The sequence below is a fragment of the Pelodiscus sinensis genome, chromosome 3 (assembly GCF_049634645.1).
Source record: "Pelodiscus sinensis isolate JC-2024 chromosome 3, ASM4963464v1, whole genome shotgun sequence".
NCBI classification, from domain to species: domain Eukaryota; kingdom Metazoa; phylum Chordata; order Testudines; family Trionychidae; genus Pelodiscus; species Pelodiscus sinensis.
This window is the reverse complement of record NC_134713.1, coordinates 454315-469186: the sequence shown is the minus strand read 5'-3', so window position 1 is coordinate 469186 and position 14872 is coordinate 454315. Positions and strand designations below refer to the sequence as shown.

The window sequence follows — 14872 nt, the reverse complement described above, 5'->3', positions numbered from 1 at the left end:
ATTGTAACTTACCAGCCTCAGGTCCTGCTTCTGGCTGCATCCCACGATCCTCCTCAGGTTTGCCAGGGAGGATAAAGAGGAGATTTTTCAACCAGCTCCTCCAGGTAAAGGTGCAAAAGATACATGTGCCTCATCCTCTGGGTCTTCTGGGGCACCCTCCACAGTCCCCTGCTGCCTCCTCACCCTGGCCCTCACCAGCATTCCATTGGACAATGACATACTAACAAAATGCACAAATGCTTTTATACCAATGCCAGAAGTCTATACATTAAGATGACTGAACTAGTATGCCTGGCATTAAATGAGGATATCCATGTAATAAGCGTCATGGAAACACGGTGGAATAAAAACAATAAGATCCAGTAATACCAGGGTACAAAATACATAGGAATGACATAGTACAGTAGACTTCCGATAATCCGGAACCTATGGGACAAGGCAGTGCTGGATTATCAGATATGACGGGCTATCAGGAGGTACTATATGCTGGTTATATATATACTGTATACATTATATACTGCATATAAAGTGTTCCTAACCCTTTTTATTGTACATACTGTACACACTATACTGTAATGTTTTAGTTTTTTAAACCTTTTTTACCCTTCTTGCTCAGTTCAGCTGCTGGTGCTGTTACCTTGTGATTCATTTTTTGCCGAAGTTCACTCACTAGGCTCTTGCCATTTTGATGCCGGACTATCAGGAGTGCCGGATTATTGGATGCTGAACTATTGGAGTTTTACTGTAGGTCATACTGGTGGAGAAGTGGCATTACATAAGAGAAAGAGCAGCAACAAAGTAAAAATCTTAATTACACTATTGCATGGCATCTCTGCACAGACATACTGTGATTAACAGTAAGGTACAGCAGATGGGATATACTATGTATGACAGGATGGCGATAGTCTCTGCTAAGTACTCAGGGTTATTAGAGAGACTACAAAAAACAAAGCCTAATAAAAATGGGGAAGTTCACCTATCCCTATACTGACTGGGATGCAGAAATAAAATTTCTAGACAAATGACTGCTTGGGGCATCATGTTCTGGAACACACAGAGGGAGAAGCAATTTTTTTATTTGGTCCTATGTGCAACACAGGATCTGGTCAAGAAGCAAATGTAGCAGTCAAAAGGTAGAATGCCTGCAGACTGCATGGAGACTATATAAAAACACTGTAGTAGATATCACACTAAACATAATCCCCAAATTTAAAAAACCAGCAAAAGGACCAAAGTTTGCCACCATAGCTAAACAGCAAAGATAATAAGGTGTTCAGAAGCAAAACATCATCCCTTCAAAATTGAAAGTCAAATCCTAGTGAGGAAAATAGAAAGAAGGATAAACTCTGACAAGTCATGTGTGAAAGTATAATGATAAAGGCCACGCAAGAAGTTGAAGAACTACGCTCTACGAATACATACAGCAAAATTCATGTAAGTGTATCCACAACAGGAAGCTTGCCAATCAGGCAGTAGAGCAGTGGTCTCCAAGCTTTCTATGAGTGAGATCACTTTTTGAATGTAACTGCAATCCAAGATCTACCAGAAACCCAAATACCCTGGCCCCGCCTCCTTTGTGCCCCTTCTCTGAGGCCACGCCTCAGGATACAAAGCAGGAGAGGAGGCACCTTGACATCAGCGCCCTCCTCCCCTTCCCCTGAACAGCAAGCAGGAGGCTCCTGATGGGACAGATCCAAGGCAAAGGGTAGGAGATGTGCAACAGTGGGGGGAGGGGCAGCTGAAGTGTCGGCACTTGATAATAGCCACTTGGCCAAACCCGTCAGAATCACCTGTCAGAGGCTCCAAGATCTACCAGTAGATCCCGATCGACTGCTTGGTGACCACTGCAGTAGAGTTGCTAGACCACGGAAAGGGATAAAGAAGCACTTGAGGAAGACAGTGCTGCTGCAGGGATGGCAAATGAATGCTTTGCATCTTTCTTCACTGCAGAGGCTAAGGGAAAGAACTGCACACCCAAGCCAGTCTTCTTAGGTGACAAATGGGAGGAACTGTCCCAGACTGAGATGTCAACAGAGGATGTTTCAGAACAAACTGATTAATTAAATAGCAGTAAGTTCAGAAGGAACTCAGTCACAATACTGCAGAGTGAATAACTCAGGCATGTAACCTACAATTTCAATCAGTTTCCATTCCAGAAGCTCCAGCGGAGGATAGCTAAAATCACTTATAACACTGATTTTAAAAAAGTTTCAGACGCAATCGTGGCAATTACAGGCCAATAAACATAACGTCTGTTCCAGAAAAACTAGCTGAAATTACAGTAAAGAACAGAATTATCAGACAAACACACATGATACTGGGGAAGAGCTAATATAGACTTTATACAAGTAGATCTATTAGAACTCTTTGAGGGAGTGCACAAGGGTGATCCAATGGATCCAGTGTATTTGGACTTCCAGCAAGTCTTTAACACAGTCCCTCACCAAAGGCTCTTATGCAAAGTCATCAACCATAGGATAAGAGGAAAGGTCCTCTTATGGATAAGCAACTGGTTAAAAGACAGGAAACAAAGGTAGGAGTAAATGATCAGTTTTCAGAATGGAGAAAGGTAAATAGCAGGTCCCCTACAGAGCTGTATTAGGACCTATGCTGTTCAATATGGTCTGGAAAAAAAGTAAAAAAGTAAGGCACCACAATTTGCAGGCAATACAAAATTACCGAAGATAGTTAAAGCCAAGGCCTAACACCCACCCCCCGCCCCCCCAAAAAAAAACACACACACGCACACACAAAACCCCAGGAAGCATTAGAAATGGAATTATCACCAAAAAAAGAGTTAAGATTATTAGGAGCACAGAACAGCTTTCATACAAGAAGAGAGATTAAAAAGACCGTGACTGTCTGTCATAATCAGGAGTGCTGACCAGCACCTGGTGACTAAGGGGTTAATTCTGTCCCTAGCCAGGTATCTGGTCAGCCAACAATAATGCAGGTAGGGATTTCAAACTGGGACAGAGGAATTTTTTAGTTTTCCCTCCTTTGTCTGAGTCAGAGCATTGTCTTCCAAGTAACAGGGGGGTGGGAGGCACGTCTCTCTCCAAGAAAAAACTTCTCACAATGTGTAAGTAGGGCAAAGTTTAGATAGTTGGTCAGGTTTTATTGTGTTCTGGTTTGGGAAACTGGAATTGATGTCTGAGCTGTTACAAGTGGTTTCTCTCTCTCTCTCTCTTTTGTAACGGAAGCTTTCTAATCCAGAGACTTTTTTTTCCCTGAGCAACTAAATCAATTGGTGGCTCTTTTTCATCTAGCCACTTTATTATACTTACAACTGTAGTTTTGTTTTGGTAATAAAAGTTGGTTTCTTTTTTTAATTAACTGATATTGGTTCATTGTTGTGCCCTGGAAGGTCAGTCTGTTTGACTGAGGGGTCAGCTATCACGGACTGCACCTTGTTTTTCCTCTTGTCTCTTTCTCGAGCTCTTTTGGAGAAAAGAGCTTGGGGTGCCCCTGAGGTTTGAGGGAGGAGGTTTCCCAAGTGATCTCTTCCCTGGTTTTCTTGGAATTACTTGGGTGATGGGAGCGGATATTCCCCAAAGTCCAGGGCTACATCTAGACTGGCATGATTTTCCGCAAATGCTTTTAACGGAAAAGTTTTTCAGTTAAAAGCATTTTCGGAAAAGAGCATCTAGATTGGCACGGACACTTTTCCGCAAAAGCACTTTTTGTGGAAAAGCGTCCGTGCCAATCTAGACGCAGTTTTGCACAAGAAAGCCCCAATCGCCATTTTCGTGATCGGGACTTTTTTCTGCAAAACAATACCGCGTTGTCTACACTGGCCCTCTTGCGCAAAAGCATTTGCACAAGAGGGCTTTCGCCCAAATGGGAGCAGCATAGTATTTCCACAAGAACACTGATAATCTTACATAAGATCGTCAGCGTTCTTGTGGAAATTCAAGTGGTCAGTGTAGACAGCTGGCAAGTTTTTCTGCAAAATCAGCTGCTTTTGCAGAAAAACTTGCCAGTCTAGACGCAGCCAAGGTGTTCGGATTTTGGAGGGAGTTTTTTGTACCAAAGCCTGTGGAGACAAGGTTTTGGGGTGCTTTTGTGAGCCCCCACTTCTGCATTTGTTGTGCCATCTTAGAAAAGGCAATTAAGGGGAAAGATATGCAAGAGGTCCCTAAAATCATGAACAGTGTGGAGAAAGTGATGAGAAGTCTTCTTTAACTCTTTCACATAACAAGCCAGGGGTCAGCAAGTGAAATTAATAGGCAGCAGGCTTTAAACAATGGTAAGGAAGGACTTCTTCACATAACACAGTCAAGCTTTCAAACTCATTGCCAGGGGATGCTGAGAAGGCCAAAAGTGTAACTGGGTTAAAAAAAGAAGTATATAAGTTAATGAAGGATAGGTCCTTCAATGGCTATTAATCAAGATGACCAGGTATGCAATCCCATACTTCAGTTATCCCAGTCATCCACTCCCAGCAGCCAGAAGTGGATGACAGTGGATGGACCACTTAATAAACTGCCCTATTCTGTTCATTTTTAAGCCTCTCACAGTGTTGGTCTAAATGGACCACTATGGCCTTTCCCACGAGTGATCAGTAATGTGGGCAAGGGAAGGCAGAGCCTTCCTAAAATTGACTATACGACCAACTACCTAATGCTGGGGCCACCGCCAAGGAAGGCAGCCCGGCTTTCCCCGCCTGCCAGGGAGGCATCGAGCCACTGTGTGGCAGCCCAGATTTCCCTGCCCGTAGGCATCGAGCCACTACATGGCAGCCCGGCTTTCCCAACCACTGGGGAGGCATCGAGTTGCTGCGTGGCAACCAGCTGCCAGAGAGGGATGGGGCCGCAGCTCGGCAGCCTGGCTTCTCTGGCCACTGAGGAGAGCTGGGCCAGGGCCACAGCATGGCAGCTGCAGCTCTCCACAGGGACCAGAAGGATCAGGCTGGGAGTGGGCATGGCCTCAGATGGAAGTGGCAGGGCCTTGAGTGGAAGGGGCGGGGCGGGGCGGGGCTGGGCTTGCCTTCCCCAGCTGGCCTTTCACCAGATACCTGTGGCCTTTCCTATGTTCTTATGATTATTCTAGCCTAAAGTGGTTGATGCGTTCCTGGAACTGGCCAGAGTCAGCTCACTGTCCATCTGATCCAGCCTTTGTAAAATGTCCTGTTCCTTCTACTTTGGGCAAAGTTGTGGAGGACACTGTACCCTAAACATTCGTTAATCTGCATCCAAATGTTCTTGGTGAGCCAAGTGACTGCTCTCAAAGTAGAAGCCACATTTACCTACATTGATTAAAATGATATAGCAGAAATCTGTTCTGAGACAGTCAACATAGCTCACTATCATTGGTGAAAATGAGTACGAGTTGAGAGGAAAAGCATTCACAATAAGGAGTCCAGTGGCACTTTAATTTATTAGGGCATAAGCTTCGTGAGCTGCAACTTCCTCACATGACGAAGAGGAAACAGAGGGAAAAAAGGGGAAAAGGATGCAGAGATGGGACTGTGTAATCAGTGCTAATTAAATCTGAGTGGATGTAGCTCACCACTTGCAGAGGTCAGAAGATGAGAGTATTGGAAGAGGAAATTACCTTTTATAATGCGAGAGCCACTCCATGTGTCTATTTAGAATTTGCATATGTATTCCAGCTCAGCAGATTCTCCTTTCAGTCTGTTTGTCTGAGAATGCAACTTGCAACTTTGAAACTGTGTGTCCAGGGAAATTAAAGTGATCCCCCCTGGCTTTTGGATGTTGCCATTCTTAATACCTGGGTCCATTTACTCTTTTGTGTAGAGACAGTCCACTTTGCACGATGTACATGGCAAAGAGGCACTGTTGGCACATATTAGAATAGAACACTGGAAGGGAAGGGATCTCAAGAGGTCATCAAGTCCAATCCCCTGCCCTCACAGCAGGTCCAAGCACAGTCTATATCATCGCTGATAGACTTCTGTCTAACCTGCACTTAAATATCTCCAGTGATGGAGATACCACAACCCCCCTCAGCAATTTATTCCAGTGTTTAACCATCCTGACAGGTAGGAAGTTTTTCCTAATTTCTAAACTAAACCTCCCTTGGTGCAATGTAAGCCCATTGCTTCTTGTCCTGTGCTCAGAGGCAAAGGAGAACAATTTTTCTCCCCCTTCCTTGTAACACCTTTTTAGATGTTTGATAACTGCTATCATGTCACCTCTTCTACATGATGGTATATATTACATTAGCAGAATTGATGGTATAACTGATGTGGTTAGGACCTGTGGTGGTGGTGTTAGGGTAGCATGAGGGATAGGTTCCCGGATTAGAGTTTCTGCAGTAGGGTGCCATGGTGGTGGTATTTGTCTCAGGTTGGGAGGCTGTGTGTAAGCAAGGACTGGCCTGCCTCTCAAGGTCTGTGAAAGCAAGGGATTGTCATCTATAATACGTTGTAGATCCTTGATGATGATTAGGAAAGGTTTTAGCTGGAGGCTGCCAGTAATGGCTAGTGGCATTCTGTTGCTTTCTTTTTTGGGTCTATCTGGTAGTAGGTGACTTGTGGGTATCCACCTGGCTTTATCAATCTCTTTCTTCACTTCTCCAGGTGGGTAGCATAGTTTTAAGAATGCTTGATAGAGATCCTCTAAGCGTTTGTCTCTTCTTGAGGGATTAGAGCAAGCATGGTTGTATTTTAGGGCTTAGCTATAGACAACGGATCATGTGAGGTGTCCTGATTGGAAGCTAGAGATACCTGAAAACGGCTATCATGTCCCCCCTCAGTCTTCTCTTTTGAAATCCTGCTGGAATTATAAAAATGATGGCCTAGTATGGGGGCCATGTGGATACTCATGGCAGTGTCTCTGATCTGAAGGTATAAATCACCCCCAAAACTGAAATGGCTGTGGGCAAGAACAAAGGCATAACATTCAGTAACCAGTTGTGTGTCATTTCCCATTCAATACTCTCATCTTCTCACCACTATTGGAGATGAGCCAAATCCGCTCTGATTTAATTAGCATTGATGTTACATTCCCCTCTCTGTATCCTTCCCCCCCTTATCACTTTTCTTTTCAACATTTGAAAAAATAAGATGAAGCTCATGAAAGCTTATGCTCTAATACTCTAATAAATGTGTTAGTCTTTAAAGTGCCACCAGACTCCTTATTGTTTTTGCTGAAACATACTAACCTCTCTGAAACCATTCAGAGTATTGTGGGACTGGAGTGGATGACTGTTGACACTCAGGACTGGTACAAGCTCCCTGCTCCACACTGCAAACTGGTATGGATATGGGATTATGAGCAAACCTGACACACCCCTTACCCATACCCTAGGCTTGCTAGCATACTCAACCTCCACTCACCTTCAGACACATGTATCCAGGGCTTAACCAAGAATATTAGGGGATTACAGGACAACAAGACACATGGACAGTCACTATTGTAGACATATTCTCACATACTGAATTTTAAATAGTGAATAAAATACACTCTTCTTAGGCCTTGTCTACTCACACAAGTTATAACAGTTTAACTGAAGTTGTGATGTTGCACCAATTTAGGTCTTGTCTATGTTGGGCCACAGTGTGGAATTTGGGGATGTGAACTGAAGAGTGCACCAAAGTGTTGCACACTAAGGCTGTGTCTAGACTGGCCAGTTTTTCCCAGAAAATCAGCCGCTTTTCCAGGAAAACTTGCCAGCTGTCTACACTGGCCGCTTGAATTTCCGCAAAAGCACTGATGATCTCATGTAAGATTGTCAGTGTTTTTGTGGAAATACTATGCTGCTCCCGTTCGGGCAAAAGGGACAGTGTAGACAGCCCAGATTTGTTTTCCGCAAAAAAGCCCTGATCGCGAAAATGGCGATCGGGGCTTATTTGCGGAAAAGCGCGTCTAGATTGGCACGGATTCTTTTCTGCAAAAAGTGCTTTTGCGGAAAAGCGTCCTGCCAATCTAGACGCTCTGTTCCGAAAATGCTTGTAACGGAAAATCATGCCAGTCTAGACATAGCCTAAGGGTATGTCTACACTGCAGAGGAAGATCCAAGCTGCTAATGTAAAAAACAAAAAAAAGACTACCAAGAAAGTGTTTCTGGCTTTATTTATACTTCTCTTATATTTTCCCTTTTAGCTCAATGTTAAGTCAGTCTCATGAGGAATTCTTAAAATAAGATGGTGTTGCATATTTTGATGTTCCTGGATCCTCCTACCACATTGTGAAAAGCTCAAAATGAGTTTTGAATTTGTATCTTCTACACGACAGTACAGTGTAATTTTCATTGAGTCACTTATAAGGTCAAAATAAACGAACTTTAATGATATTTTGTTATGTAAGGCTGTCAATCCATGCCTTTGGTTCTTCTGAACCTATCAATGATGTAACATCACATGACTGTTGAACTTTCCTTCCCCCCCCCAATCATCCATTGTCTGCTTTCCAAGATAAATCATGCTACATTTTTTAATGGGACTTAAATACTGGTTTCCATTTTTCAAAATGTATGCTTGTAAATGGGTATAATTTTGTCATTTTTGTGTACAACCTGAAAATAAATTAAGCAGCCTTTCCCTTTCATGCTTGCAAGAATGGAATATATACCACATTTCTAAAATGGTGTAAAAGAAAATCTGAAAACATTATCTATAGAAGAACAAGCTTTATAGTCACCACTGAATTTCTTCCTAGTTGATTACAAATTTGGCTTCATAACTATTTACACTAAGAGCTAACTGGGAAGAAGAGAAGCAAGACCCACCTTCACTTTTTTAAATAGGAATATTTTGATATTTAGCTACCATACCAGAAACCTTGATCTGGAAACTTTCCAAACTTTATCCTTGGGCCATTAGGAATGAAACCATAACAAAAGAGACCACATTGGAAGGTTTACATCACCACTTCAACATACCTATCCTCTACTAGCTATGGGAAAGAGCTGAAAACGCAAGATTTTAACCGTAAAAGCTATACAAATAGCAGCCAAAAATAAAGAGCTTTGAAAAAACCCCAATAAACAATACGTTGGTGGAGGGGAAGTATGTGTCACTCATCTCTATGAATTAAGGGGCAATTGTTGTTCTCGGTACTCAGCCCAAATAAGGAATGAGAAGAGAAAAGAATCCTCTCCCAAACCACACAGCCAATCACTTTTGCTGTTGCTCTAGTAGCCCTTATGGCAAGTGCACCATCCCCCCCATTCAACTGCAACTAGAAAGCCCTGTGAGGAGCTGTGCTTTGCAGCACGCAATATGCACACCTTCTGCACTGTTCCCCAAAGTCATGCACCCCCTTTCCCCACAACTGAACCATGTCAATACTGCTTTATTCAGGGTCAAATTTGTTCTCAAGTCCCCAAATCTATTCTGTTTTGCGCCCATAGTGATTAACACAATGGATTGCAAATATAATGCAAATAACCGAGTTTGAAGAATTAATAAAGCTATCATACATTATCCTAAGGATTGCTTTTATATTAACAAGCTATGAGATCAATGAACTGTGGCAAAGTATGAGAAAACACCAACATACTACACAGCTTAATTCTTTAGACCATATGAGGGATGTTAAAAAGCATTATTTTGTAAATGTGTAACTGCTGAAATTTTCAGTGGTTACACATTAATATGCAGGGGGGAAGCGGCTGAACGGGAGCCAGTGTGCGTGGGGAGCTGACTATTAAGCAGCATGGGAGGAGGGCAGGGAGGGGCAAAAGGCTGTCCGCAAGCACCAGCTCTTGAGGAGCTGCTTACCTTCCCTCCCCTGCCCACTGCTGCTTCTGTATTAGCATCCTGGCTCCCACCTCCCTCCCACTCTTGTGTATATACTGTACAATAAATATTCTTAAGTGAATGTATGATCACCTATTTTACCTAAGATTTCAAGAGTGCAGATAAATACTGCACAAGCCTTAATTATTTAAAATGTCACTTTTATTAATGATTCCATCATTGTTATTTTCTGAAATCTGTTTACAACTAAGTTACAGGAGGGGTAGCTCAGTGGTTTGAGCACTGGCCTGCTAAACCCAGGGTTGGGAGTTCAATCCTTAAGGAGGCCATTTAGGGATTTGGGGCAAAAATTTGTCAGGGATGGGTACTTGGTCCTGCTATGAAGGCAGGGGACTGGACTCGATGACCTTTCAAGGTCCCTTTCAGTTCTAGGAGATAGGCAATCACCATTAATTTAAAAAATTTACAGCAATTGCCAAGATATGAACTTTACTCTTTAAGCTTACATGTATAGTATATTCCAAAATCAAGTATACACACACACATATATATATATATATATATATATATATATATATATATATATATATAGAGAGAGAGAGAGAGAGAGAGAGAGAAATCCAGCTAACGTTATGACTTACGATTACATCTTTTCTGCACAAATCTCAATTTGCAGGCAGTCCGATATGTTGAAAGTCTGATGACATCAAAATTCTGAGCCCCTATAAATCAAAATGAAAAAGCCTATTTACTTTTCAGCCTGTTTTCTTTAACATACATTTCATGTGATAAAGTATTCCCCTTAAGTACATGACTTCATTGCACTAGTTAATCAAATCTAACCTTTGCTATTTTTCAACTGTAAACTCCTCAAGGTATAGAAATTTAGTATGCATATTAGGGATGTTAGATATCAGTTAACTGAATAATTGAGTAATCTCATTAATTCTTATTGGTTACTTGACTATTCTTTAGTCCCCGGGGGCAGGGCTGGCAGCCAGAGGCAGCAACATGAGGTATCAGGCAGCAGCTGGTCCGTGAGGGGAGACAGTTTGAAAACCAGCTCCTCGTGCAGATCAGCTTCCTGCTACCCCACACTTGGGGTGGCAGCAGCCCCTGTCCACAAGGCAACCAAGCTCCCCACGGACAGAGGCTGCTGGGGGGGGGGAGAGAGACACAGAGGAAGTAGCAGGCAGGGAAGGTTGCCACGAAGCAGCCTCTGTCTGCGGTGGCCCAGGCTGGCCACGGACAGAGGCTGGTCTGGCAGCTGCCCCTGTCCGTGGGAGTGTCTGAGCTCCCTGCGGACAGGAGCTGCTGCCAAGGACCAGCCGACAGAGGTGGATAGAAGTAGCAGCAGAGGAGGGGCAGGGCAGGTGGCACCACAGTGCCAGCACTGGAGGAACCAGATTTTAAGCTAGCTCCCCCCAGCACTGCTTCCTGCTCCCTCCTCCCTCCTCCCCCTGGCTACTGCTGGAACAGAGGCAACAAGGGAGGGGGGAAATGCATGTAGTCAACAAGATTAACCAATAGGCCTAGGCTTATTAGTTAATCGTATAGTCAACAACACAGACATCCCTAATGCACGCTTTTAAAAAAATGTAAGAAAAAGCACATTATAAACTGATGCAATGTTGTGATGGCTGTATTATTCACAACTAGCAAGCTCATAAGTTTATGAAAGCTTATGAAAATAAGACCAAGTGACTAATACTAAAGACTTTCTATTGCCACAAATGTTTATTTGTTCATGATACTTTTTAAAGAGTTTTGAGATTAAAGTAATTTGACTTCACAATGTGAGGCAATAAACACATTTTAAAGTTAGTTTGTGCAAGCTTCAGAGACAAAGCTATTGGAAAAAAATTATTACTGGTACCTATATAGCAACTGGTTCATCAAGATGCATTGTCCATATGTGCATTTCACCTCTGGCGTATGTGCTTCCTGTGCACTCGAATCAGAAGGGATGCCATTATGAGGACAAGGGACCCAGTCCCACCCCTCAAAATTGGCCCTTACTGTAGGTAGGTGGTATAACAGCAGAGCCTTTTCCCCACTGGCATAATGGAGGGGTGGTCAGGCCAAATGTAAGTGGCATTGAAAGCCTGTGTCTTATTGCTCAACCTTATTTTTGCAGTTTTATCTCCCATGGGCACCAGGCACTCCAATCCCCATGGGGAAGAGCATGGAGTACTGGAAACCCCCAGTCTTTTGGAGGGTGAGAGAACTGGATCTGGACTTTTGGTGCCTAGCAGGGAAATGGAGTCACAAGATGTGGTCTGGGTCTTCCAGAACTGCTTGGCTCTTGGTGGGGATGATGTTCTCCCATCCTGACCATGTCTCTGGATAAGAACTCAAATAGGCGTGCAATGCAGAGACTGGTGCAAGGAGAGAACTTGGAGCTGGGTGTGTGACAATGTTGGGGAAAGAGTACACGGCAGCATACACAGGAGAAAGTGTAGGCCTGGGTGCAAAGACAGCATGACTTAGCTCAGATCAGAGAACTCAGAGCTGGGTGTGGGGATAGTGGCAGCTAGGAAGGAATCAGAGTGTTCAGCAACAGAGGGAGAATGGCCAGGACCTGTCCTTCGGAAAATTCTGGCAGTGCCAGAGATTTTTGGTATCAGTGCTGTTGGAGCACTGCATATGCCTTGCCTGCTATATTTGTAATGGTGGAACTACCTCACCTCTCCTCAGCTCCTTCACACCAGAAACCTGGTAACAACTCAGGCAGTGGGGAAGGAGGGAGGGTGTGGAATACATATACAGACATTTTGAAAAACAGATAACTTGTTTTTCCTCCTTCGAATGTTTGTGAATATATACTAGAATTCTTATTTCAGGTGGTGGAGTCAACCGGAACACGAACTGTAAAACTAATACACCCAAGTGCACAACCAACTTGACATGCCTGAGTAATGTCGCAGTGTCTTGAAACTGTATGTACTGATGATCATATACACAGCTTTGCAAATACCCAGCCTGGGAAATTTATTGAGAAAGCAGCTAAAGTAGCTTTAAACCTAGTAGAATGCATTTTACTCACAGGAGTTGTAAGATAAATCATAACAGGTTTTTATACAAAATGAAATCCATGTTGATATTCACTGAGCATAACTACCTGCCTTTTCATTCTTTTGCATAGACTATACTCTAAATTGTCATACAATTGATATAAAAAGGATCGAATATCTGAACTGGCTACCACTGTGCGTGAGCAGCCAAATTTGCAACATCTAGCGCTGACTGTAGTGATGTGCAAGCTATCATTTGTCCCTCTTGAATGATAGATTTTAAGGTAGGGCAGTTTTGCTCAGGAAGGTGATCCATCAATTCTTCAAGTCTAGAGTAGTCTGAAAAATCCTAATTGGCAAGGATGGCTGAGTAATTAGCTACTCTGAGATGAAGAGTGTACTTACAGCCAACCAGATCAAGTCTTTTTGTGGTCTTTGTCATGTGGGGTTGGCTTGTGCTGAGGCTGCTTATTTTGGTGATGGACAGCATCGACCACTAGGGAGTTTCATTGAGGGTGAGAGAAGAGGAAGTGCACATCCTTGGCTGGGAGGAAATATTTTCTGTCCACAAGCTTACTTGTTGGAGCAACTGAGGCAGGGGTTTGCCACATTCATCTGATGAATACATAATGGACTCATCTCTTTGTAGTGCAATAGCAGATGCTACCGTGGGCTGAAGGATCTGGAGCAGTTTGTGCTGTTTCTCCTGGAATTCCTGACGTGGAATATCCTGGTTAGCGGCCACTCTTTTAAACAGCTCCAGGTCATCGGAAGATGACAGTGCTGCAAGTATCGCAGATTTGTCTGGAGAGGAAGAGGAGTTATCAAGCAGGGAGACGTCTGGGGACTGAGTCTAAGGGTTTTCATCCTGGTCCTGGCAAGTCCTCTTCTTGGACATCGGTGGGAAAAATGCTCAGAGCTGACAGAGGAGATGATAAAGTTCTTCTGGCTGAGGTCCAAGGGGCTGCATAATCCCCCCTACTGCTTACCCAGATCACTGCATGGGATAATGAGGCGGTGAGTAAGGCCATGGTTGGAGGGTTGGATCTGAGAAGCGTGGTGAGGGTTGTCATGGTGTGACTGCCATGGTGGCCATCTATGGGTGGTGAGGAATGCTGGGAGAATTTGCTTCTGTGCTCATTAGGTTCACTACGTGCAAAGATTATGGGTGACATCAGGGGATGGCCAGCATTTTACCCCAGTGACTGATTCATGCTAAACAGTGGAGAATGTGGTGCTGATGATACCATTATATCTTTCTCAACAAGACACTGGAGGGTGCTGGTTTAGGTGGGGCTGAAGCCATGCCACAAACAACTATTTTGCACTGTAACCAGCGCAATGCCGGGTGTAACAGACTGTGCCAGAGGTGGAGTCAGATGTTGAGCATTGGACCCAGTGCTGGTGACAGTGCTGAGGTCCGTGCCAAAACAGTCGCTGCTGAGGAAGGCGTGTGTTGGCATGTCTTCGAGTCAGTGCTGGTGTAGACTTGTCTTAGCATGATGCTGGAAGTGCTGGGCTTATTTCCTTTACTTAACTTAGTTGTCTGCACCAATGGCAAAGATTTTACTGGTGAAACGCTCTTCTTTTGAGACTTTCAGGTGGAGGAGTGCTGCCTGCTTCCCAGAAGTCTTGGAAGTCTGGACTTTGTCCTTGGCAGAGGGCTCCTGCTGCGTTCAGTGGGATGGTTGAAGGGACTTATCTAGTAAAGTCATTTTTAAGCAAAGATCCTCATTGTGCCTGGCTCTCGCTATGAGGTTGCTGCAATGTGGGCACTTTGGGCGGATATGAGAGTCCCCTAAACAGTATACACAGGCAAGATGTCCGAAGTGTCACATTTTTTGAAGCCTGGGGAGTCAGGCATTGTAGTGGGCATCTGATCCATAGATCAGTCTTGCTGCTGCTGCTTTTTTTTTTTTTTTTTTTAGTCAGTCTGTTCTCTGACTTTTCTTCTCTCCCTACTTTTTTTTTTTAATAAACAAAATGGTGGCAACTATATAAAGGAACTAGCTAAGATTCAGTAAGCCAAATGTGAAGGGAAAGCGTGAGGAGAAAAATTATGATTATAATTATGATTATTATTTAAGGGAAACAGGAGACTGAAAAATGGAATTTTAACTGACTGCAACTAACTATATATATTTTTCTATCTATAGAGATGCAAAGACAGGGACGATGTGGAACTTCGTCT

At 43.5% G+C, this 14872-nt stretch overlaps 1 protein-coding gene across 17 annotated transcripts in view; it reads right to left on the bottom strand.

Annotated features, from left to right (window-relative positions):
* DTNB (dystrobrevin beta) overlaps positions 1 to 14872 on the bottom strand; it is a 318597-nt gene that overhangs the window by 283308 nt on the left and 20417 nt on the right. For all 17 annotated transcript variants that reach the window (XR_012902417.1, XR_012902418.1, XR_012902419.1 and 14 more), the window contains one exon: positions 10309 to 10389. Coding sequence is in view for 12 of the 17 variants with exons in the window: in XM_075923216.1 (XP_075779331.1) it covers positions 10309 to 10389 (81 nt within the window). In the remaining 5 variants the exon portion in view is untranslated. The remainder of the gene's footprint in view (positions 1 to 10308; positions 10390 to 14872) is intronic.